Source organism: Salvelinus alpinus, chromosome 1 (assembly GCF_045679555.1).
Source record: "Salvelinus alpinus chromosome 1, SLU_Salpinus.1, whole genome shotgun sequence".
NCBI classification, from domain to species: domain Eukaryota; kingdom Metazoa; phylum Chordata; class Actinopteri; order Salmoniformes; family Salmonidae; genus Salvelinus; species Salvelinus alpinus.
Genome location: NC_092086.1, coordinates 114,481,596 through 114,506,890, shown reverse-complemented (window position 1 = coordinate 114,506,890; position 25,295 = coordinate 114,481,596). Strand labels below are relative to the sequence as shown.

At 42.1% G+C, this 25,295-nt stretch overlaps 1 protein-coding gene across 21 annotated transcripts in view; it reads right to left on the bottom strand.

Moving 5' to 3' along the window:
* Window positions 1-3,722: 3,722 nt before the first annotated feature.
* The window catches only part of LOC139539324 (transcription factor 4-like), a 556,664-nt gene continuing 535,091 nt past the window's right edge, over window positions 3,723-25,295 (bottom strand). For 9 of the 21 annotated variants that reach the window (XM_071342158.1, XM_071342203.1, XM_071342245.1 and 6 more), the window contains 5 exons: window positions 18,255-18,390; window positions 14,524-14,686; window positions 11,573-11,802; window positions 10,386-10,521; window positions 3,723-7,347 (listed from right to left, as the gene is read on the bottom strand). In XM_071342158.1, coding sequence (XP_071198259.1) covers window positions 7,299-7,347; window positions 10,386-10,521; window positions 11,573-11,802; window positions 14,524-14,686; window positions 18,255-18,390 — 714 coding nt within the window. In that variant the 3' untranslated portion in view covers window positions 3,723-7,298. Of the gene's footprint in view, window positions 7,348-10,366; window positions 10,522-11,572; window positions 11,803-14,523; window positions 14,687-18,254; window positions 18,391-20,462; window positions 24,275-25,295 lie in introns of those variants that run through there. The other 12 variants (XM_071342214.1, XM_071342294.1, XM_071342166.1 and 9 more) reach the window with 4 other exon arrangements.

Below are 25,295 nucleotides of genomic sequence, written 5' to 3'. Positions count from 1 at the left end.
TGTAGTCTAACTTCTGTGTTAGTTAGTATCTCTGTAGTCTAACTTCTGTGTGAGTATCTCTGTAGTCTAACTTCTGTGTGAGTATCTCTGTAGTCTAACTTCTGTGTTAGTTAGTATCTCTGTAGTCTAACTTCTGTGTGAGTATCTCTGTAGTCTAACTTCTGTGTTAGTATCTCTGTAGTCTAACTTCTGTGTGAGTATCTCTGTAGTCTAACTTCTGTGTTAGTATCTCTGTAGTCTAACTTCTGTGTTAGTATCTCTGTAGTCTAACTTCTGTGTGAGTATCTCTGTAGTCTAACTTCTGTGTTAGTATCTCTGTAGTCTAACTTCTGTGTTAGTATCTCTGTAGTCTAACTTCTGTGTTAGTATCTCTGTAGTCTAACTTCTGTGTGAGTATCTCTGTAGTCTAACTTCTGTGTGAGTATCTCTGTAGTCTAACTTCTGTGTGAGTATCTCTGTAGTCTAACTTCTGTGTGAGAATCTCTGTAGTCTAACTTCTGTGTTAGTATCTCTGTAGTCTAACTTCTGTGTTAGTTAGTATCTCTGTAGTCTAACTTCTGTGTGAGTATCTCTGTAGTCTAACTTCTGTGTTAGTTAGTATCTCTGTAGTCTAACTTCTGTGTGAGTATCTCTGTAGTCTAACTTCTGTGTTAGTATCTATGTAGTCTAACTTCTGTGTTAGTCAGTATCTCTGTAGTCTAACTTCTGTGTGAGTATCTCTGTAGTCTAACTTCTGTGTTAGTTAGTATCTCTGTAGTCTAACTTCTGTGTGAGTATCTCTGTAGTCTAACTTCTGTGTTAGTTAGTATCTCTGTAGTCTAACTTCTGTGTGAGTATCTCTGTAGTCTAACTTCTGTGTTAGTATCTCTGTAGTCTAACTTCTGTGTGAGTATCTCTGTAGTCTAACTTCTGTGTTAGTATCTCTGTAGTCTAACTTCTGTGTTAGTATCTCTGTAGTCTAACTTCTGTGTGAGTATCTCTGTAGTCTAACTTCTGTGTTAGTATCTCTGTAGTCTAACTTCTGTGTTAGTATCTCTGTAGTCTAACTTCTGTGTGAGTATCTCTGTAGTCTAACTTATGTGTTCGTATCTCTGTAGTCTAACTTCTGTGTGAGTATCTCTGTAGTCTAACTTCTGTGTGAGAATCTCTGTAGTCTAACTTCTGTGTTAGTATCTCTGTAGTCTAACTTCTGTGTTAGTTAGTATCTCTGTAGTCTAACTTCTGTGTGAGTATCTCTGTAGTCTAACTTCTGTGTTAGTTAGTATCTCTGTAGTCTAACTTCTGTGTGAGTATCTCTGTAGTCTAACTTCTGTGTTAGTATCTATGTAGTCTAACTTCTGTGTTAGTCAGTATCTCTGTAGTCTAACTTCTGTGTGAGTATCTCTGTAGTCTAACTTCTGTGTTAGTTAGTATCTCTGTAGTCTAACTTCTGTGTGAGTATCTCTGTAGTCTAACTTCTGTGTTAGTTAGTATCTCTGTAGTCTAACTTCTGTGTGAGTATCTCTGTAGTCTAACTTCTGTGTTAGTATCTCTGTAGTCTAACTTCTGTGTGAGTATCTCTGTAGTCTAACTTCTGTGTTAGTATCTCTGTAGTCTAACTTCTGTGTTAGTATCTCTGTAGTCTAACTTCTGTGTTAGTATCTCTGTAGTCTAACTTCTGTGTTAGTATCTCTGTAGTCTAACTTCTGTGTGAGTATCTCTGTAGTCTAACTTCTGTGTTAGAATCTCTGTAGTCTAACTTCTGTGTGAGTATCTCTGTAGTCTAACTTCTGTGTTAGTATCTCTGTAGTCTAACTTCTGTGTTAGAATCTCTGTAGTCTAACTTATGTGTTCGTATCTCTGTAGTCTAACTTCTCTGTTAGTTAGTATCTCTGTAGTCTAACTTCTGTGTTAGTATCTCTGTAGTCTAACTTTGCTGTGATGCGATGTGAGATCAAAAATAGAAGAGAGTAATTAAACCATATTGAAGACTGGATATGTACAAATTGCAGACATAACTTGATTGACAGGTGTCACTGTACATGGTGGCTAGAAGCTAGACTGAAGACAAATGAAAACTCATCAGCCAACCTTTCAAACTTCAAGTGTCCAATACCTTTAAAAGTTTGATCTTATTAACGTTGCTTAAAAAGGAGTTTTCTTTCTGAGTATAATGATTATCTAGTCAGGTTAAACTTTTGATCAAGACTTAAATCTGTTTGACTTTATGGTTTTTGTTTTGTATCGTATCAGAAATTAAATCGATATTACTTGGCAATAGGCAGTTTTTCTTTTCTTCCTGGCAATAGATGTTAAATAATTGATCCTTGTTTTTTTAATGGCAGCCATCGTTATCAAGCAAAGAGGCCCCTTTAATTGTTACCTTTATTAATTTTCATTATTGTTTTACATTTTACAAAAAACATTAGGAAGTCTTCCTGCAAAATTAGTGTCACATAAACACCCATGGTAACCATTTGTATAAAATGCAGTTCTTTTTCATTCTTTTTTGCACAACGGAAAATACCTTGATAAATGACCAAATATCAGTGTTGCTTGTGTTGCTTGTGTTCATCGGTGCTCATTATCTGAAGTACAAAATGAAATCCAGTTTTTGTCGTAGCCTTGTTTTCAGTCTCTCGTTAACTGGCGTCTGCTTCAGATGTGTAAAACTCAAACAGAGAACATCACATCAAATCCACAGAGGAAAGGCCTAATACGGACGGTTAAATCACTAAAAGTAACTCTCTTTATTGAATTACAATGATCAACAGAAAATAAATATAAAGTTTCCCGAGAACATTGTCCCTTTACTTTTTTTGTTGTTGTTCTCGGTGAACAATGTAGCTCAAATAATTAGCCTTCAACATTTTTCATAACGAACAAGATTCTAGAACATTCCTCTATGCATTCAACGCTGTGTGTGTGTTTTCTACCCTACACACCACCGTGGAAGATAAAGCACTAGCTATAACCGATAGCATCACTGCTGTAATAAGTACGCTGCATCACACGTGAGATGACACGTAGAATCAGGAAAAGAAAACAAAATACTTTTTGCCTGTTGCTATAAACACAACAACTGAGATATCGCAAATCCTTGAGAATTTTTACTCAAAATTACATCTGGCAAAATCGAAATATTAGCACTTAGAATGACGCGTCTAATCTAATACAAAATAGTTTAGCCTAGGTCCGATTCAAACGGCAGGAATTAGAATGATCAGAAATGATCAGGGATGATCAGGAATTAGCTGGAATGATCAGAAATGATCAGCAATGATCAGGAATGATCAGCAATCAGGAATTAGCTGGAATGATCAGGAATGATCAGGAATTAGCTGGAAAACACTGGCAAGTAATAGACTGAATCTGCCTAACTTATCTTTTTTGGGGGGGAAAATAGCTAAAAAGATTGCAACATTTTTCAATCTTTACTAATAATATATTAACGTTAATTTCAGATGCTAGGGGCACATTTTAAGATAATCAAACGTTTTAATTAATCTGACAAATTTAGGATTTCTTGCCAAGGTATTTAGACTGAATCTATGTGGGAAACTGTAACTCTGATCCGTACTTGTTTAGTGCCACTTGAATACAGCCAGAATATAGTATTTTACAGTATTTTCCCTGCAGACGAGGGTTGCGCTGTCTGTCAACGAGTCGTCGTGGTGCCACACCGAGACAGCGCATAAAGAACAGTGAGTTGAGAGCTGAGCCATGACACACATACAGTTACGTGCCGTTGATTTTTTTAATGAATATTGGCACCTGGCTAAAATAACCAGACAATTACAAGCAGAATACAACTGAACAAATCAACTCAATTCTCTCTCACTTTCAGCTATTCACCACCAGCACCCCACCCAAAAAGGTCATGAACCCTGTGTATTATGACTTATTTACACATCATTTCTTCAAAAATACAATGAAAAATGGCAATGAGCATGGAGCAATGAAAATAATATTATATACCTTCTTGATATAAACAAACAAAATGCGTGAAAAAAAAGAAAAAAAAAGAAACGATGATATTGAAACTTTTGACCTCACTACATTTTCAATGTGACATGTTTTCAACACCGAATTTTACTTTTTCATCTTTTAACAAAAAAAAACTAATACAACGTATTATCTAAACACAAAATAACAACAGCCTACATGTAAAAATATAACTTTTACAAACACACTTTCAAAATAATGGTCAGTTTGCATTTGTTGCATACAATTGACAAATGTCTGCGTTTCCTTTGACAGCTGAATAGCAGTGAGTGGAGCGTGTTGTAACTTCGGTCCCTTTTGTCCAGTCAGGGACGCCATAGTCAGTCATTGTGATGTCACGGCACCCCAGAGTAGACCGTCCCTTTTGTCCAGTCAGGGACGCCATAGTCAGTCATTGTGATGTCACGGCACCCCAGAGTAGACCGGTCCCTTTTGTCCAGTCAGGGACGCCATAGTCAGTCATTGTGATGTCACGGCACGGCACGGCACGGCAGAGAAGAAGAACGTCTTGTCTCTTTAAAAGTAACACTGAGATGCCTCTTCAAACGTTCTACCCATCTCTGAGAAAATAATGAATCACCACCAAAACAACCTCTCCTTTGAAAACTGGCACCTTCCTTATTTATATATTGTATATATTTTTACATTTATATATATTGATTTTCAAATAGATTATTTTCCAGTTTCAGTGCCTTGCGTTGATTGGATAACGTAAACCACATTTAAAAACAGCTGCTGACGAATCTCCATACGGCAGCAAGGTGTGGTTTACTATTTTTTTCATCAACAGAGAAACCAGAACAGACAAAGAATAAGAGAAAGATTAAAAATGAGGAAAAATTCTGTTTTACACATACAACCACACACTGGTACCGAAGACTACAGTGGCTCACGGAAAAGCCGATATTGATAAAAAGCTGATAGCTATAATACAACGCTCAATAACAGACGTGTAGTTCACTATGGAAACAGGCTGAAACTTGTAATAATACAGGAAGGGGTTTGAAACTCGGGGTGCTGGGGCCGCCAGGGGGCTCAACTGACTAAAACAAGGTCTGTTCAGGGACACGCCTTCTAATTACATATAAGCATACAGTACAATTAAATACAGTTTATCCCAAAAATACTTTTTTTTCTCTTTTGACTGTTTTTTTTTATTTTTTATTCCCAGGTCGGAAAAAACCTGACTGCATAGACCTAATTAAGTAACAGTTCCCTAAGCTTGAATCCTAAAAAGTTCAGATAACGTCCGTCTCCTCATCGCATTTGAATGATATGAACTCTAAAAGGCACATTGGTAGAAGTGAATGTTAAAATTGCATCTCTGGGGCCTTGCAGGGTCTGGGGTTGGGGGTTGGTTGGGGGTAAGGGGGCAGGAAGGGAGAACTGGGAAGGTGGACAGAGGGGGGTGTGAAGTGCTAAACCGGGGTTTATAAATCAGACAAATCATACAAGATGACGGACTGCTCGGTCTCTGGGATATACATCCCCCTCTGGCTTGTGCCTTTCCAATGCAGCGTCATCGCCAACCAGGAAGTGACATCACCAACCCGGAAGTGACATCATCCCTGGGAGAGATTCTGGATCTGTCTGTGTGATAAAACACAGCAAAGGAGACAATCTCTCCACCCTTTATTTTCTCTCCATCCTTCCTTCATCTGCCTAGTAACATGGACTAACGAACAGTAACACTACCAACGGCCTGCCCTCCAATCACAAGGGTCCATTTGCTCATCTGCTCCGCCCACGCAAAGGAATGGCCAATGAAAACACATTTGAAATCTGAATCCGGACGTTTGCTGGTTTCGAGTGGCTGCAAGTACAAGAGGCAGCAATTGTTTGCCTCTATCCACTCTAGTATACAGCCAATTCTAGCCAACTTAGAGCCCCCCAAAAAAACAAAGTGTTATCTTAAAATGAATCTGTTCTGTTTTAGATTAGAAGTACACTTTTTTTTTTTTTGTTGTCATTATTGCATGTTTTTTACAATATCTTGAAATTCTACATAATGTCTACTTTTCATATTCTTTTTAATACCCTCTCCCGTCTAGACCGACTGATTTGAGTTTTCATAGATATCTAGCTAACTTGAAACGTCAAGGAGGATTTCAGGCACTCTACTGCAAGGGTTTCCACAGTGTGGAGAAGATTGCCATTCGGTAGAGAGGGCTGTGTTCACTAACAGCTCAGTCTGCAACATTGTTCAAAAAAAACATAATGATATGTTTGAAATAGTCCCCCAACATCGAGTAGTTGCATCAATTATTATATATATTTTTTTCTCCATTTAAAAAAAAAATTCTTTAAGCTATATAATAACAGAAAGAAAGAAGAACAGATGTATTGTATTGTAGTACTGTAGTATATGTATTATCTGTAGTACTGTAGTATTGTAGTACTGTAGAATCTGTTGTACTGTAGTATCTGTAGTACTGTAGTACTGTTGAATCTTAGTACTGTAGTATTTGTAGTACTGTAGTATATGTAGTACTGTGGTATCTGTAATACTGTAGTAGCTGTATTATCTGTAGTACTGTATTATCTGTAGTATCTATAGTACTGTAGTATCTGTAGTATCTATAGTATCTGTAGGATCTATAGTACAGTAGTATCTGTAGTATCTATAGTATCTGTAGGATCTATAGTACAGTAGTCTATGTAGTATATGTAGTACTGTATTATCTATAGTATCTGTAGTAATGTGGTATCTGTAGTACAGTAGTCTCTGTAGTATTGTAGTATCTGTAGTACTGGTGTACTGTAGTATATGTAGTACTGTAGTATCTGTAGTACCTGTACTAGTGTAGTTTCTGTACTATTGTAGTAGATGTAGTAATGTTGTACTGTAGTATATGTAGTACTGTAGTATCTGTGGTATTGTAGTTTCTGTAGTACTGTAGTTACTGTAGTATTGTAGCACTGTAGTATCTGCAGTATTGCAGTTTCTGTAGTATTGTTGTACTGTAGTATCTGTAGTTACTGTTGTACTGTAGTACTGTTGTACTGCAGTATCTGTAGTATTGTAGTTTCTGTAGTATTGTAGTATATGTAGTACTGTGGTACTGTTGTACTGTAGTATATGTATTATTGTAGTTTATGTAGTATCTGTAGTACTGTTGTACTGTAGTTTCTGTAGTATTGTACTATCTGTTATGTTGTTCCATAGCCAATATACATTTGGGTTCATTTATTTCTACAGAAGACAAAAGACAGGTGGTCAGGGCAAGACATTGGTCAGATCAGGTGGTCAGATCGATCGATCGTTGATTGACGTGATCGGTTGATTGATTGGTTCAGGAAATAAGAGAATGCTGTCAAAGGAAGTGGTCACTCATCATCTTGATGAACTCCGGGAGCTTGGACCTATAGGAAGACAGAAGGGGTTAGACACAGCTGTTACCTGGACAAACCAACACACACGACACGACACACACACACACACACACACACACACACACACACACACACACACACACACACACACACACACACACACACACACACACACACACACACACACACACACACACACACACACACACACACACACACACACACACACACACACACATACATAAACAAATGAGAAGAAACAAAAAGGATTAGCTTCTGTACCTGATTAGCTTCTGTACCTGATTAGCTTCTGTACCTGATTAGCTTCTGTACCTGTGTACCTGTGTTCCTGTGTACCTGTGTTCCTGTGTACCTGATTAGCTTCTGTACCTGTGTACTGGATTTCAGATCCTTCTCTTTACACTCATGAACCTTATGGAGAACATACCACCAACCTTTGGTTCTTCACTACAAGCCACCTGTCTCCACCCACTCTTTCAAGGGTTTTTCTTTATTTTTTACTATTTTCTACAATGTAGAAATAATAGTGCAGACATCAAAACTATGAAATAACACATATGGAATCATGTAGTAACCAAAATAAGTGTTCAACAAGTGAAAATATATTTTAGATTTGAGATTCTTCAATGTAGCCACCCTTTGTCTTGAAGACAGCTTTGCACACTCTTTGCATTATCTCAACCAGCTTCATGAGGTAGTCACCTGGAATGCATTTCAATTAACAGGTGTGCCTTGTTCAAATCTGTGGAATTTCTTTCCTTCTTAACAATCAGTTGTGTTGTGACAAGGTAGGGTTGTTATATATAAGATAGCCCTATTTAGTAAAAGAGCAAGTCCATTTTATGACAAGAACAGTTCGAATAAGCAAAGAGAAACAACAATCCATCATTACTTTAAGACATGAAGGTCAGTCAATCACGAAAATTTCAAGAACTTTGAAAGTTTCTTCAAGTGCAGTCTCAAAAACCACCTAGCAATATGATGAAACTGGCTCTCATGAGGACCGCCACAGGAAAGGAAGACCCAGTGTTACCTCCGCTGCACAGGATACGTTCATTAGAGTTACCAGTCTCAGAAATCGGCAATTAACTGCACCTCAGATTGCACCTCACAGAGTTCAAGTAACAGACACATCTCAACAACAACTGTTCAGAGGAGACTATGCGAATCAGGCCTTCATTGTCAAATTCCTGCAAAGAAACCACTACTAAAGGACACCAATAAGAAGAAGAGACTTGCTTGGGCCAAGAAACACGACCATTGGACATTAGACCGGTGGAAATCTGTCCTTTCGTCTGATGAGTCCAAATTTGAGAATTTTGGTTCTAACCGCCATGTCTTTGTGAGACGCAGAGTAGATGAACGCATGTGTGGTTACCACTGTGAAGCATGGAGGAGGAGGTGTGATGGTGTGGGGGTGCTTTGCTGGTGACACTGTCTGTGATTCATTTAGAATTCAAGGCACATTTAACCAGCATGGCCACCACAGCATTCTGCAACGATACGCCATCCCATCTGGTTTGCGCTTAGTGGGACTATCATTTGTTTTTCAACAGTACAATGACCCAAAACACACCTCCAGGCTGTGTAAAGGCTATTTGACCAAGAAGGAGAGTGATGGAGTGCTGCATCAGATGACCTGGCCTCCACAATCACCCGACCTCAATCCAATTGAGATGGTTTGGGATGAGTTGGACCACAGAGTGAAGGAAAAGCAGCCAACAAGTGCTGAGCATACATGGGAGACTGTTGGAAAAGCACTTCAAGACTGTTGGAAAAGCATTCCAGGTGAAGCTGGTTGAGAGAACACCACGCTGTCATCTTTTTATTTAACTAGGCAAGTCAGTTAAGAACAAATTCTTATTTACAATGATAGCCTACACCGGCCAAACCCTAACGACGCTGGGCCAATTATGCACCGCCCTATGGGACTCCCGATCAAAGCCAGTGGTGATACAGCCCGGGATTGAACCAGGGTTTGTAGTGATGTCTCTAGCACTGTGATGCAGTGCCTTAGACCGTTGCGCCACTCGGGAGCCTGAAGGGTGGTTACTTTGAAGAATCTAAAATCTAAAATATATTTAGATTTTTTTTTTGGTTACTACATGATTCCATATGTGTTATTTCATAGTTTTGATGTCTGCACCACTTTTGACTGTTACTGTATATTATACTACTGTCAAACCTGGATTCTGTCTCATAGTTTCTGCACAACATTCAACTATAGACAGTGAAACAATCAACACAATACATCACATCACAATCAAAACGATGGGTTTTTCACTGAGTTTCACTTGATGAAGCTAAAGCAAGTCAACTACACACGCACACGCACGCACGCACGCACGCACGCACGCACGCACGCACGCACGCACGCACGCACGCACGCACGCACGCACGCACACACACACACACACACACACACACACACACACACACACACACACACACACACACACACACACACACACACACACACACACACACACACACACACACACACACACAGCGGAAACAGACAATGAGCACACACACTAAAAGCACACTTACTGCTAATCTGCTGTTCAAATGTACCTAGCGGTTTTTTGTATCAATAGATTTGAGGGTTTGTGGAGTCAGCCAACCCCCAGAAAACGATGCAACTCCGCTTGTTCAATTTCAATCCATTTAGACTCAAGTGTACAAGGGAGAAAGTGTCCTAATTTGTACTGTAATTCTGCCAAAAAAGTGTATCATTTATATGGGATGCGAGCGTAGACAAAACAGTGATGTTATCCATTTACACAATGCAGAGCGTATAGGCCGAGTCACTGTGGAGGACTGATAACAAATATGTCTTCTCTTGTTAAAAGCCTGTATTATTGCATATTACTTGTCTTTTTGGTATTGATTTCTTAGCAAATGGAGCCAGAATGTTAAACATTATATACACCAATTTAATTTTCTTAGTTTTTTTGGGGGGGTTAATGGTAAGTTAATGGTACACGTGTTTTCACAGCAGATTAGTTTAAAGTGAATATCTTCTGACCATTTAGGGGGGTTTTTACATTTGTCCCATTGGGTTGGAGGCGTCCCCCATGGCGTGGTGCGGCCCGGCCAGGGAGAGAGCCGCTCCGCCGTCCGACGAGCCCTTCTCCTCCTCACGTCTCTTCAGACACGCCGCCTTAGGGTTCAGGTTCCTCTCTAGAGACACGGACATGGACAGGTACACACGGCACGGACCCACGCACACACACACACACACACGCGCGCGCGAGAAAACATAGACACAAGTAAGTGTTTAAGAACTGAGGCAGCACCACCGTGTGGATCTGAGAAGATATTGCTCTATATGTCCTGTTAAATTATGGAGCCAATCTTAACTTCCACTTAAATCAGATTTTCCACTAATTAATGCATTGACATCAATAGGAAACTAAGTGAAAATTCGACTTAAGGGGGAAGTTTAGATTCAGCCACAGCCAGGCCTAAAGAATAATGCACCCTGGTGTGTGTGGGTGTGTGTGTGTGTGTGTCTGTATTGTCTCTGACCTCTGATTTGCTGCTCCAGGCTCAGTAGGTGTGTGTGTGTGTATGTGTGTGTAGTAGTAGTAGTAACAGTACTAGTACCCCGAAATGGATTCATAAAGTACTACTACTGTTACTACTACTGCTACTACTACTACTATACTACTACTGCTGCTACTGCCACTACTACTAATACTACTGCTACTACTACTACTATACGACTTCTATACTACTACTACTAATACTGCTACTGCCCCTACTACTACTGCTACTACTACTACTACTATACTACTACTACTATACTACTACTACTACTACTACTACTGCTACTACTATTACTACTAATGCCACTACTACTACTAATGCCACTACTACTACACACACACACACACACCCACACATACTGAGCCACATACTGAGCCAGGAGCAGCAAGGACATATTGTGTGTACTGTGTAAGTGTCTATATGTCTGTCTATGTGTGTGTCTGTCTGTCTGTGTGTGTGTCTGTCTGTGTGTGTGTCTGACGTGTGTGTGTGTCTGTCTGTCTGTCTGTGTGTGTGTGTCTGTCTGACCTGTGTGTGTCTGTATGTGTCTGGCTGATGTGTGTGTGTCTGTCTGTCTGTTTGTGTGTGTGTCTGTCTATGTGTCTATGTGTGTGCCTATATATGTATGCATACAGTATAGGTGTGTATATATATATATATATGTGTGTGTCAGGTCCCTTGCCTCTGACTTGCTGCTCCAGACTCAGTATGACGGCCACGGCCTGATGCAGTATGAGCAGTTTGGTCTGTGGCTTGTCACTCTTCAGGTGCAGCTGCACCATACGCCCCAGCTCCTTGAAAGCCTCGTTGATGTCTCGGACACGGAGCCGCTCTCGGGCATTGTTGGCCATCCTGCGTTCCTTCTCGCGTTCGATCTTCTGCTCCGGAGACAAGTCCTCGTCATCCGCGTTGCTGTGGGACCGATATGGGGACTGATCAGCACCAGCGAAACCAACGCTTACCCACGCTACGCCATTTTGAAATGCCGGCACATCGGATGAAGCCGGGTACAGTCTGAATCTCTGTTTATAGGATTTGTGATGCCTATCCATTTACCTGTGCAACGTAGACACAGTTCATTCAGGAAGTATTTACACTCTTTGACTTTTTCCACATGTTGATGTTGTTACAGTCTGAATTAAACATTTATTAAATTGAGATTATTTGTCACTGGTCTACACACACAATACCCCATAATTTCAAAGGGGAATTATGTTTTTTGGAATTTTGTACAAATGTATTGAAAATGAAAAGCTGAAATGCCTTGAGTCAATAAGTATTCAACCCCTTTGTTATGGCGATGCCTAAATAAGCACAGGAGTAAAAATGTACTTAACAAGTCACATAATAAGTTACATGGACTCACTCTGTGTGCAATAACAGTGTTTAACATGATTTTGGAATGACTACCCCCATCTCTGTACCCCATATGTACATACAAAGTCCCTCAGTCGAGCAGTGAATTTCAAACACAGATTCATTCACAAAGACCAGGGAGGTTTTTCAATGCCTGGCAAAGAAGGGCACCTATTATTAGATGGGTAAAAATAAAAAAGCAGACATTGAATATCCCTTTGAGTATGGTGAAGTTATTCATTACACGTTGGATGGTGTATCGATACATCCAGTCACTACAAAGATACAGGCGTCCTTCCTAACTCAGTTGCCCGGGAGGAAGGAAACCGCTCCGTAATTTCACCATGAGACCGATGGTGACTTAAAAACAGTTACAGAGTTTAATGGCTGTGGTAGGAGAAAACTGAGGATGGATCAACAACATTGTAGTTACTCCACAATAGTAACCTAATTGACAGAGTGAAAAGAAGGAAGCCTGTACAGAATACAAATATTCCAAAACATGCATCCTGTTTGCAACAAGGCACTAAAGTAATACTGCAAAAGATGAGGCAAAGAAATGCACCTTTTTCCCTGAATACAAAGTGTTATGTTTGGGGCAAATCCAATACAACACATTACTCAGTACCACTTTCCATATTTTCAAGCATAGTGGTGACTGCATCATGTTATGGGTATGCTTGTCATCGTTAAGGACTAGGGAGTTTTTCAGGATAAAAAAGAAAAGGAATGCCCAGGCAAAATCCCAGAGGAAAATCTGGTTCAGTCTGCTTTCTACCAGACACTGGGAGATGAATTCACCCATCAGGAGGAAAATAACCTAAAACACAAGGACAAATCTACACTGGGGTTGCTTACCTAGAAAACAGTTATGGTTCCTGAATGATACAACTTAAATCTACTTGAAAATCTATGGCAAGACCTGCAAATGGTTTTCTAGCAACGATCAACAACCAATTTGACAGAGATTGAATAATTTAGAAAATAATAACGGGCAAATGTTGCACAATCCAGGTGTGGGATTGAGATTTACCCAGAAAGACTCACAGCTGTAATCACTGGCAAAGGTAAAGTATTGACTCAGGGGTATGAATACTTATTGTAAAATTAAATATTTCTCTATTTCATTTTCTGAAAACATGTTTTCATCTTAGATGTGTGAGAAAACAAATACACAACACAAAATGTAGAATAAAGTAAAAAATTGTGAATATTTCTGAAGACACTGCATATATAGTAGATGGTGTTGGAACCTGAAACAATTCATTTCCATTCTATATTCAATAATTTCATTTGTTCAATGCATCTAATTTCAATCGTTAAAATGTTAAATCGTTTAATGCATCTATTTTCAATCATTGAAATGTTAAATTTTTCAATGCATCTATTTTCATTCGTTTAATAAATATATTTTCAATCGTTCAATTCATATATTTGAAATCGTTCAATTAATATATTTGAAATCGTTCAATTAATATATTTTCAGTCGTTCAATGCATATAGACAGAGGGTGGGAGGGAGGGTAGGAGACATCTTTGTCCAATCGTTTCATCACGATAATCTGGGGTTGGGTCCGAATTAGTCTGATTGGATCATTCCAGGTGGAAGGTCTATAAACGTTGTGATGTCACAGAGTTTATCCTGGGATGGGCTGGAGCCCTAAGTGCATTTTGGGAATGAGGAAGTGGGGATTCTACTCTGGTGTGTGAGAAACAGCTAAAACACGGCTCAAGACCATGGACGGGACTGGACCGCCTGGCTTCAGATACACTCAAAGGACTACATTTGGAGCAATCGATGTGTTAGTGTACCAGTGGAGGCTGTAGAGGGGAGGACGGCTCGTAATAATGTCTGGAACGGAGCAAAACCACGTGTTTGATATAATCGATACCATTCCACGGATTCCGCTCCAGCCTTTAACACGAGGCCATCCTCTCCAATTAAGGTGCCACCAACCTGAGTAGTGTACATATACTGTGTGTGTGTATGCTGTATAGTATGCAGGTTTATGTGATTGTTGAGAAACTACCATACAGCTGTAATTGTATGGCTTTAAATAAATGTCATAATATGTATGTAGTCTATTGACTAGACAGGAATGTCACAGTTTGTATTGTAAGTGAGTATATTTGAGTGTGTTTCACTTTGTAGATTATCAGCCTCTTTGTTGTCATTTTTCGTTTGTTTATTTAGCTGTCCCCCAAATCACACGGTTCACTTCATCAAAATCCGTTGTTAGGGGAATTTAAATGAAGCGAGCGTTGCCGACACGGTTACCTAGATCTTGACCTATCAATAGACTTGAGGTCCTTGTTGTCGGACTCCTCCTTCTTGGCCTCCATAGATCTGGCATCCTGCAGGTTCTCATCCCCCTCATCCTCCGACTTGATCTCTGACGAGATGGACGAGGCGCTCTGGCCCTGGAGACCACTGGAGAGAGCTGGGGAGGGGAGAGGGGAGGAGAAGGGGGAGGGAGGAGAGAGGGGAAGGAAGGAGGAGAGATGGGGGTGAGGAAAGAGGAGAGAGAAGGAATATATATATTAAAGCCACAAACCATTCTTCAGCTAAACAAAAGCCCCGCCATTCGGTTTGTTCTTTTGTACATTTGAGACATTAGGTTTATTCTAGTGGTGCCAGACAGACAGACAGACAGACAGACAGACAGACAGACAGACAGACAGACAGACAGACAGACAGACAGACAGACAGACAGACAGACATATAGTTTATACTAGTGGTGTCAGACAGACAGACAGACAGACAGAGAGTTTATACTAGTGGTGCCAGACAGATAGACAGACAGACAGAGAGAGAGTTTATACTAGTGGTGCCAGACATATAGACATACATACAGTTTATACTAGTGGTGCCAGACAGATAGACAGACAGATAGTTTATACTAGTGGTGCCAGACAGATAGACAGACAGACAGAGAGAGAGTTTATACTAGTGGTGCCAGACAGATAGACATACAGACAGTTTATACTAGTGGTGCCAGACAGATAGACAGACAGAGAGTTTATACTAGTGGTGCCAGACATATAGACATACACTACTTTTATCTTTCCCTTCACAATGTGTGTGTGTGTGTGTGTGTGTGTGTGTGTGTGTGTGTGTGTGTGTGTGTGTGTGTGTGTGTGTGTGTGTGTGTGTGTGTGTGTGTGTGTGTGTGTGTGTGTGTGTGTGTGTGTCTGTGTGTGTGTGTGTGTGTGTGTTTGGCATGCCTGCCTCTGTGTAAAGAGTGTCTACCAGGCACAATCATCCTCTGTTTCATCCGCATTAGGGGGGAGGAGGGGGAGACTGAGGGAGGGGGGGGGGGGGGGAGAGGGGAGGAGACAGAGGGAGGTGGATGAGACAGTGGGAGGGGGAGGAGGGGGGAGACAGAGCGAGGGGGGAGGAGACAGAGTGAGGGGGAGGAGGGGGGAGACAGAGGGAGTGTCTGCTCTGCGGACACAAAAGGGGTCTGAACCCCTCTCACTATCCAGCTGGAGAATACAGCTGTCTCTTTGTTTGACGTCATTCTGTGGGCCGGTGCCAACATTCCTGTCAACATAAAAACACTGTTCCCACACTCTCACACACTCTCTCTCTCTCACTATCTCTCTCTCTCTCTCTCACACACACACACACACACACACACACACACACACACACACACACACACACACACACACACACACACACACACACACACACACACACACACACACACACACACACACACACACACACACACACACACACACACACACACACACACACACACACTCTTGCACAGACACAGCCTCCCTCAAAATGCCCTCAATGTTTCGATCACAGAGAGGAAGACAAACAAAATGGTGGCCTGGCTGCTGCCAGCTTCTATACTATATGTGGGGCTGTATCTCTAACCTGGCTGCTGCCAGCTTCTATACTATATGTGGGGCTGTATCTCTAACCTGGCTGCTGCCAGCTTCTATACTATATGTGGGGCTGTATCTCTAACCTGGCTGCTGCCAGCTTCTATACTATATGTGGGGCTGTATCTCTAACCTGGCTGCTGCCAGCTTCTATACTATATGTGGGGCTGCATCTCTAACCTGGCTGCTGCCAGCTTCTATACTATATGTGGGGCTGTATCTCTAACCTGGCTGCTGCCAGCTTCTATACTATATGTGGGGCTGCATCTCTAACCTGGCTGCTGCCAGCTTCTATACTATATGTGGGGCTGTATCTCTAACCTGGCTGCTGCCAGCTTCTATACTATATGTGGGGCTGTATCTCTAACCTGGCTGCTGCCAGCTTCTATACTATATGTGGGGCTGTATCTCTAACCTGGCTGCTGCCAGCTTCTATACTATATGTGGGGCTGTATCTCTAACCTGGCTGCTGCCAGCTTCTATACTATATGTGGGGCTGTATCTCTAGAGAAACTAGAGGGAAGGAGACCAGTGGTGACTGAGACAGAGAAACTAGAGGGAATGAGACCAGTGGTGACTGACAAACTAGAGGGAAGGAGACCTGTGGTGACTGAGAAACTAGAGGGAAGGAGACCAGTGGTGACTGAGACAGAGAAACTAGAGGGAAGGAGACCAGTGGTGACTGAGACAGAGAAACTAGAGGGAAGGAAACCAGTGGTGACTGACAAACTAGAGGGAAGGAGACCAGTGGTGACTGAGACAGAGAAACTAGAGGGAAGGAGACCAGTGGTGACTGAGACAGAGAAACTAGTGGGAAGGAGACCAAAGCCACAATCCTGCTGTTACTGTCTCACTGTAATGTTGCCAACAACACTTTAATGGACATTATTTATAGTCCTAACCCCAGCTGCCTCTTTAGTGTGTGTGTGATACGTGCATGCTGTGTGATACGTGCATGCTGTGTGATACGTGCATGCTGTGTGATACGTGCATGCTGTGTGATACGTGCATGCTGTGTGATACGTGCATGCTGTGTGATACGTGCATGCTGTGTGATACGTGCATGCTGTGTGATACGTGCATGCTGTGTGAAAACGTGTGTGTGGTGATTGTATAGGACTGTTTCTATAGTACATTACCCTCTGAATTCTGTTTTATAGTGTTCAACACTCCATTAGGCAGTTGGTACCACTATGTGTGTGTGTGTGTGTGTGTGTGTGTGTGTGTGTGTGTGTGTGTGTGTGTGTTTGTGTGTGTATGTGTGCAGTTGGCGAGGGCCTCAGGACCATACGATGCCAAGGAAGTAATTTCCAGTCTTTAAACAGATCTCAGGGCTAATTTGCTTCACAGAATCGGTCATATACAATTTCCTTTTACATATTCATATTTTAAATATATTGCGTTTTCTCTGTTAAATCATAATTACTCACACATTTAAACTCCATGCTTGCCAAATTCACATATTTTATTGTTGGCAATGTAGAAGGGGGGGGGGGGGGGGGGGCTAACTAGCTCAATGAAAAAAAACATAAATTAAATCTATTCAAATTATTTTCTTCATAATGAGATTTTTCAGATTTTTGGCTGTGTTGTATACTAGAATAACTCTTTGCTAATTTGTCTCTGTGGGAGAGATAGTCTTTTCTACGGACCAGGTCTCTGTGTTTGAGGTAACCGTAGGAGTCCTGAAATGCTATTTACACCACAGAATACCTGCTACCGACCTCCACACACACACACACACACACACACACCAACCCCCCCCCCTTCTCTTCTCCCCCCCTTCCCTTACTCACCCCGGTATGGTACTCACCCCCGGTATGGTACTCACCCCCGGTATGGTACTCACCCCCGGTATGGTACTCATCCCGGTATGGTACTCACCCCCGGTATGGTACTCACCCCGGTATGGTACTCACCCCGGTATGGTACTCATCCCGGTATGGTACTCACCCCCGGTATGGTACTCATCCCGGTATGGTACTCACCCCGGTATGGTACTCATCCCGGTATGGTACTCATCCCCGGTATGGTACTCATCCCGGTATGGTACTCACCCCCGGTATGGTACTCACCCCGGTATGGTACTCATCCCGGTATGGTACTCACCCCGGTATGTATCAGTCTGGTTGAGATCTGGTGACGTGGCAGACTGCTGGGGCAGCTGGGGGACTGGCACTTGGTTGGGTCCGATGGGATGGCTGCCACGCATACCCACGCTACCATCCTCCCTGTGAGAGCCCACCTGCAGGGAATCAGAGAGAGAGAGAGGGGGAGAAAACGTTAAAGTCAGGACGGGTCCAACTCAAACAAACGTCACGATGCAGACGCAGACCCCTGAATACACACAGCAGCTCTAACTCATTTCCTGTATTGAATAATATTACTAGCTACAGTATGAGTTCACCTTCATAAATAGGATTCATTCATCTAGTAGAAAGAGGAGGAAGGGAAGTGCTACTAAGGTACACAATAGTAAATGTTGGTAGATAGAAGGTGCTCTTTGGTTAAAGGGGTGAATTGGTCATCAAAAAGAAAGGAGGACCAAGGCACTCTTCATATAATTAATTTAAATGCCTTTAATAGTACGGAATGTTCCATAGAAACAACTTTTTTTTTTTTTTTTACAACTAAAGGCATTTTAATTAATTATATGAAGAGTGCCTTGGACCTCCTTTCTTTTTGACGATTCGTTCATCTATGGAATATTAATACTAGCTATGAGTTCAACTTCACAAACAGGATTCATTCATGTTTTGTCCTTCTTGTCACGGAACATGTTATATCGTAGCCATGGCGATCCTGGTACCGTGACATCCTTTATATGTCATTTCCTCCCGTTTATGCGTCAACTATCTCTCCTTCACCCTTCCCTGTATTCCTTCCTCGTCTCCTGCTCCGTCTTCCCTAGATGTGTACTACTGCTGTTGACCTGCAGAGGGCAGCCTCCCCCTGTGTATCACAGAGTCGACCCAGTCCCAGTCTACACGCACACACACAGACACACACACACACACACACACATTTTTTGCTCAGAAAACTTGGGGGACAAATAAAATCCCCTAATTTGGCATGCGGGGCCCGCCAGTTGGGGAACCCAGATCTATTTCCTCTCTCCCATTTTCCTGTCTTTTCCTCCACTTTCACTAAACCTGGATGGCAGTAATAGTGAAGCTGTTCAGATCCGTTCAGGCAGGTAAAATATAAAATGCTCTCTCGTAGGGAACCTCTCTCTCCTCAGCGGAGCTCAATGATTCCCATCCATCTGTCTACTATCATGTCCGCCAACACAACTGACAATTATCTTAATACCCATATGTTTAATTGTGGGGCTCCTATTCCCCCGACGGATCCTCTAGATCCAGCAGGAAATGACATTTGGCACAAGTTTCTCTCTCTCTCTCTCTGTCTCTCTCTCTCTGTCTTTCTCTCTCTCTGTCTTTCTCTCTCTCTGTCTTTCTCTCTCTGTCTTTCTCTCTCTATCTTTCTCTCTATCTTTCTCTCTATCTCTCTCTCTCTCTCTCTCTCTCTCTCTCTCTCTCTCTCTCTCTCTCTCTCTCTCTCTCTCTCTCTCTCTCTCTCTCTCTCTCTCTCTCTCTCTCTCTCTCTCTCTCTCTCTCTCTCTCTCTCTCTCTCTCTCTCTCTCTCTCTCTCTCTCTCTCTCGTCGTACGGTGTAATACAATTGGAGGACCGGTCTATTTTCTCTCTCTCTCCCTGTCTCTTCTCTCTATCTCCCTGTCTTGTTTGTAATTCCAGCTAAGCCTCTGACAGCTCAGCTCGAGATGTCAGCTACACCTCCCTGCTTGATGCAAATATCAGAAAATGTCGAGCGGCTTTGTGGGGAGCGTACAGACAGGCAGAGGGAGAGGAACGCGTTCCAAGCCGGCTGTGTTTGTTTGCTCCTCGTCTTTCATCACAAAACAAACCCCAAATGCAAAATGGCACCATCCTGGCCGGGGATAGAAGGTTCTGGCATACATATTTAATAAAGGTTTTATATTTTAAAACTCTGCTAAATTAGTATGATGATGTGAGTGGGGCGGCTTACAAAGAGTGAGGGGGAGGCTGGGGAGTGTGTGTGTGTGTGTGGGTGTGTGTGTGTGTGTGGGGGGGTGTGTGTGTGTGTGTGGGCGGCTGGGGAGATGTGTTCCCAGTGTCGTCTTGTCATCTGTGCCACTATAAATCAGGAAGATGGCGCTTCACAGTCCCCAATGTCTGTCTGTCTGCCTGCTTACTGTCTGTCTGTCCGCCTCTCTGCCAGCTTCCCGTCTGTCTATCTGCCTGCTTCCTGTCTGTCGCTATGTCTATCTGCCTGTCTATCTATCTATCTATCGATCTGTCTCTCTGCCTGTCTATCTATCTATCTGTCTCTCTGCCTGTCTCTCTGCCTGTCTATCTATATATCTGTCTCTCTGCCTGTCTATCTATCTATCTGTCTCTCTGCCTGTCTATTCAATTCAATTCAATTCAATTCAAGGGGCTTTATTGGCATGGGAAACGTGTTAACATTGCCAAAGCAAGTGAGGTAGATAATATACAAAAGTGAAATAAACAATAAAAATTAACAGTAAACATTACACATACAGAAGTTTCAAAACAATAAAGACATGACAAATGTCATACTATATATATGCAGTGTTGTAACAATGTACAAATGGTTAAAGCACACAAGTTAAAATAAATAAACATAAATATGGGTTGTATTTACAATGGTGTTTGTTCTTCACTGGTTGCCCTTTTCTTGTGGCAACAGGTCACAAATCTTGCTGCTGTGATGGCACACTGTGGAATTTCACCCAGTAGATATGGGAGTTTATCAAAATTGGATTTGTTTTCGAATTCTTTGTGGATCTGTGTAATCTGAGGGAAATATGTCTCTCTAATATGGTCATACATTGGGCAGGAGGTTAGGAAGTGCAGCTCAGTTTCCACCTCATTTTGTGGGCAGTGAGCACATAGCCTGTCTTCTCTTGAGAGCCATGTCTGCCTACGGCGGCCTTTCTCAATAGCAAGGCTATGCTCACTGAGTCTGTACATAGTCAAAGCTTTCCTTAAGTTTGGGTCAGTCACAGTGGTCAGGTATTCTGCCACTGTATACTCTCTGTTTAGGGCCAAATAGCATTCTAGTTTGCTCTGTTTTTTTGTTAATTCTTTCCAATGTGTCAAGTAATTATCTTTTTGTTTTCTCATGATTTGGTTGGGTCTAATTGTGCTGTTGTCCTGGGGCTCTGTGGGGTGTGTTTGTGTTTGTGAACAGAGCCCTAGGACCAGCTTGCTTAGGGGACTCTTCTCCAGGTTCATCTCTCTGTAGGTGATGGCTTTGTTATGGAAGGTTTGGGAATCGCTTCCTTTTAGGTGGTTGTAGAATTTAACGGCTCTTTTCTGGATTTTGATAATTAGTGGGTATCGGCCTAATTCTGCTCTGCATGCATTATTTGGTGTTCTACGTTGTACACGGAGGATATTTTTGCAGAATTCTGCATGCAGAGTCTCAATTTGGTGTTTGTCCCATTTTGTGAAATCTTGGTTGGTGAGCGGACCCCAGACCTCACAACCATAAAGGGCAATGGGCTCTATGACTGATTCAAGTATTTTTAGCCAGATCCTAATTGGTATGTTGAAATTTATGTTCCTTTTGATGGCATAGAATGCCCTTCTTGCCTTGTCTCTCAGATCGTTCACAGCTCTGTGGAAGCTACCTGTGGTGCTGATGTTTAGGCCGAGGTATGTATAGTTTTTTGTGTGCTCTAGGGCAACGGTGTCTAGATGGAATTTGTGGTCCTGGCGACTGGACCTTTTTTGGAACACCATTATTTTGGTCTTACTGAGATTTACTGTCAGGGCCCAGGTCTGACAGAATCTGTGCAGAAGATCTAGGTGCTGCTGTAGGCCCTCCTTGGTTGGTGACAGAAGCACCAGATCATCAGCAAACAGTAGACATTTGACTTCGGATTCTAGTAGGGTGAGACCGGGTGCTGCAGACTGTTCTAGTGCCCGCGCCAATTCGTTGATATATATGTTGAAGAGGGTGGGGCTTAAGCTGCATCCCTGTCTCACCCCACGACCCTGTGTGAAGAAATGTGTGTGTTTTTTGCCAATTTTAACCGCACACTTGTTGTTTGTGTACATGGATTTTATGATGTCGTATGTTTTACCCCCAACACCACTTTCCATCAATTTGTATAGCAGACCCTCATGCCAAATTGAGTCGAAGGCTTTTTTGAAATCAACAAAGCATGAGAAGACTTTGCCTTTGTTTTGGTTTGTTTGGTTGTCAATTAGGGTGTGTAGGGTGAATACATGGTCTGTTGTACGGTAATTTGGTAAAAAGCCAATTTGACATTTGCTCAGTACATTGTTTTCATTGAGGAAATGTACGAGTCTGCTGTTAATGATAATGCAGAGTATTTTCCCAAGGTTACTGTTGACGCATATTCCACGGTAGTTATTGGGGTCAAATTTGTCTCCACTTTTGTGGATTGGGGTGATCAGTCCTTGGTTCCAAATATTGGGGAAGATGCCAGAGCTAAGGACGATGTTAAAGAGTTTTAATATAGCCAATTGGAATTTGTTGTCTGTGTATTTGATCATTTCATTAAGGATACCATCAACACCACAGGCCTTTTTGGGTTGGAGGGTTTTTATTTTGTCCTGTAACTCATTCAAGGTAATTGGAGAATCCATCGATCTGTCTCTCTGCCTGTCTATCTATCTATCTATCGATCTGTCTCTCTGCCTGTCTATCTATCTATCTATCTATCTATCGATCTGTCTCTCTGCCTGTCTATCTATCTATCTATCGATCTGTCTCTCTGCCTGTCTATCTATCTATCTATCGATCTGTCTCTCTGCCTGTCTATCTATCTATCGATCTGTCTCTCTGCCTGTCTATCTATCGATCTATCGATCTGTCTCTCTGCCTGTCTATCTATCTATCTATCTATCTATCGATCTGTCTCTCTGCCTGTCTATCTATCGATCTGTCTCTCTGCCTGTCTATCTATCGATATGTCTCTCTGCCTGCTTTCTGTCTATATGTCTCCCTATCTATCTATCTATCTATCTATCTATCTATCTATCTATCTATCTATCTATCTATCTATCTATCTATCTATCTATCTATATATCTATCTATCTATCTATCTATCTATCTATCTATATGTCTCCCTATCTATCTATCTATCTATCTATCTATCTATCTATCTATCTATCTATCTATCTATCTCTCTCTCTCTCTCTCTCTCTCTCTCTCTCTCTCTCTCTCTCTCTCTCTCTCTCTCTCTCTCTCTCTCTCTCTCTCTCTCTCTCTCTCTCTCTCTCTCTCTCTCTCTCTCTCTCTCTCTCTCTCTCTCTCTCTCTCTCACTGTCTGTCTGTCTGTCTGTCTGTCTGTCTGTCTGTCTGTCTGTCTGTCTGTCTGTCTGTCTGTCTGTCTGTCTGTCTGTCTGTCTGTCTGTCTGTCTGTCTGTCTGTCTGTATGTCTGTCTGTGTCTGTATGTCTCTCTGCCTGCGTCCTGTCTGTGGGTCACGTTTCAGGGTCATGTGGGTCATGTTTCCGGGTCATGTGGATCTTGTTTGGGGTGGCAGGTAGCCTAGTGGTTAGAGCGTTAGACTAACCAAAAGGTTGCAAGATCAAATCCACAAGCTGACAAGGTAAAAATATGTCCTTCTGCACCTGAACAAGGCAGTTAACCCACTGTTCCTAGGCCGTCATTGAAAATAATAATTTGTTCTTAACTGACTTGCCTAGCAAAATAAATAAATAAATGTTTCTGGGTCATGTGCAAATCAAATCAAACTTTTTTTTCCCAGCAGGAGAGAGAGACAGACGGTCCAGTCATAATACCACTCTCCTCTGCAAATTATATTTGACCTAACTAATCTTTCTCTAATATCACGAAATCAGAAGACCTCATATTTTCCTGTATTTCTCCACTTGACTTCTCTTCTTTTTGTGCCCTCTTCTTCATCTTCTTTTTCTTCGTCTTCTTCTTCGTCTTCTTCTTCTTCTCCTTCTTCGTCTTCTTCTTCTTCTTCGTCTTCTTCTTCTTCTTCGTCTTCTTCTTCTTCTTCTTCTTCGTCTTCTTCTCCTTCTTCTTCTTCTTCTTCTTCTTCTCCTTCTTCTTCTGTCTATAGGACGTAATGCAAAGTCTCAATGAACAGCTGGAGTTAGAGAGTAAACGACAGATAGAAGTCATTTTTCATATCTAGTCTCTTCTATAATCAGTCATATTGAGAGAACAGTGGCAGCCCGTATGGCCCTGCTCATTTAGGAGCTGTTGACTTTAGCAACCCGCTCTACGGTCAGTAAGCGCTACAGTTGATTTTCCTGGTTTTGTGGAAAAAAGCGATAGGGCCAAAGAGGGTTTTGAACAATCCACTTGACTGTATTTTGTAGGAAATGTACTAAGCAGCCCACCCTGTAGCCCTGCAGCAGTGGTTGAGAGGAGTTGTGTGTTGATGAGACACGTGACAGACAGGAGCAGATGGCATCATGGCGTTCTGCACTAATGCTGTTAACGCTCGCCTGGATCGTTGGGCTGGGGCTGATCGCTCCCCCCCAGAGCATAGTACAGTACAGTACAGTACAGCACCTCTCGTCTGGTTCGATTGAATACGCTGGGGCTGCCTGTCTGTCCACAGAGCATAGTACAATACAGCACCTCCATCTCAGGACTAACACATGTATGGATCCCCTGGCTGACTGCCTCAGAGCATAGTACAGTATAGCTCCTCAATGTGTACCACTGTCTGATCCTGGCTGCTCCCCCACTCCCCACAGAATCCCATCTCCCTAGTATGGATTGTCTGCCTGACTCTCCTGGCTGCTCCGCAGTCTCATATTACAGCAACTCAGTACAGTACAGCACCTCCGTCTCAAATTACAGCAACTCAGTACAGTACAGCACCTCCGTCTCATATTACAGCAACTCAGTACAGTACAGCACCGCCGTCTCATATTACAGCAACTCACTACAGTACAGCACCTCCGTCTCAAATTACAGCAACTCAGTACAGTACAGCACCTCCGTCTCATATTACAGCAACTCAGTACAGTACAGCACCTCCGTCTCAAATTACAGCAACTCAGTACAGTACAGCACCTCCGTCTCATATTACAGCAACTCACTACAGTACAGCACCTCTGTCT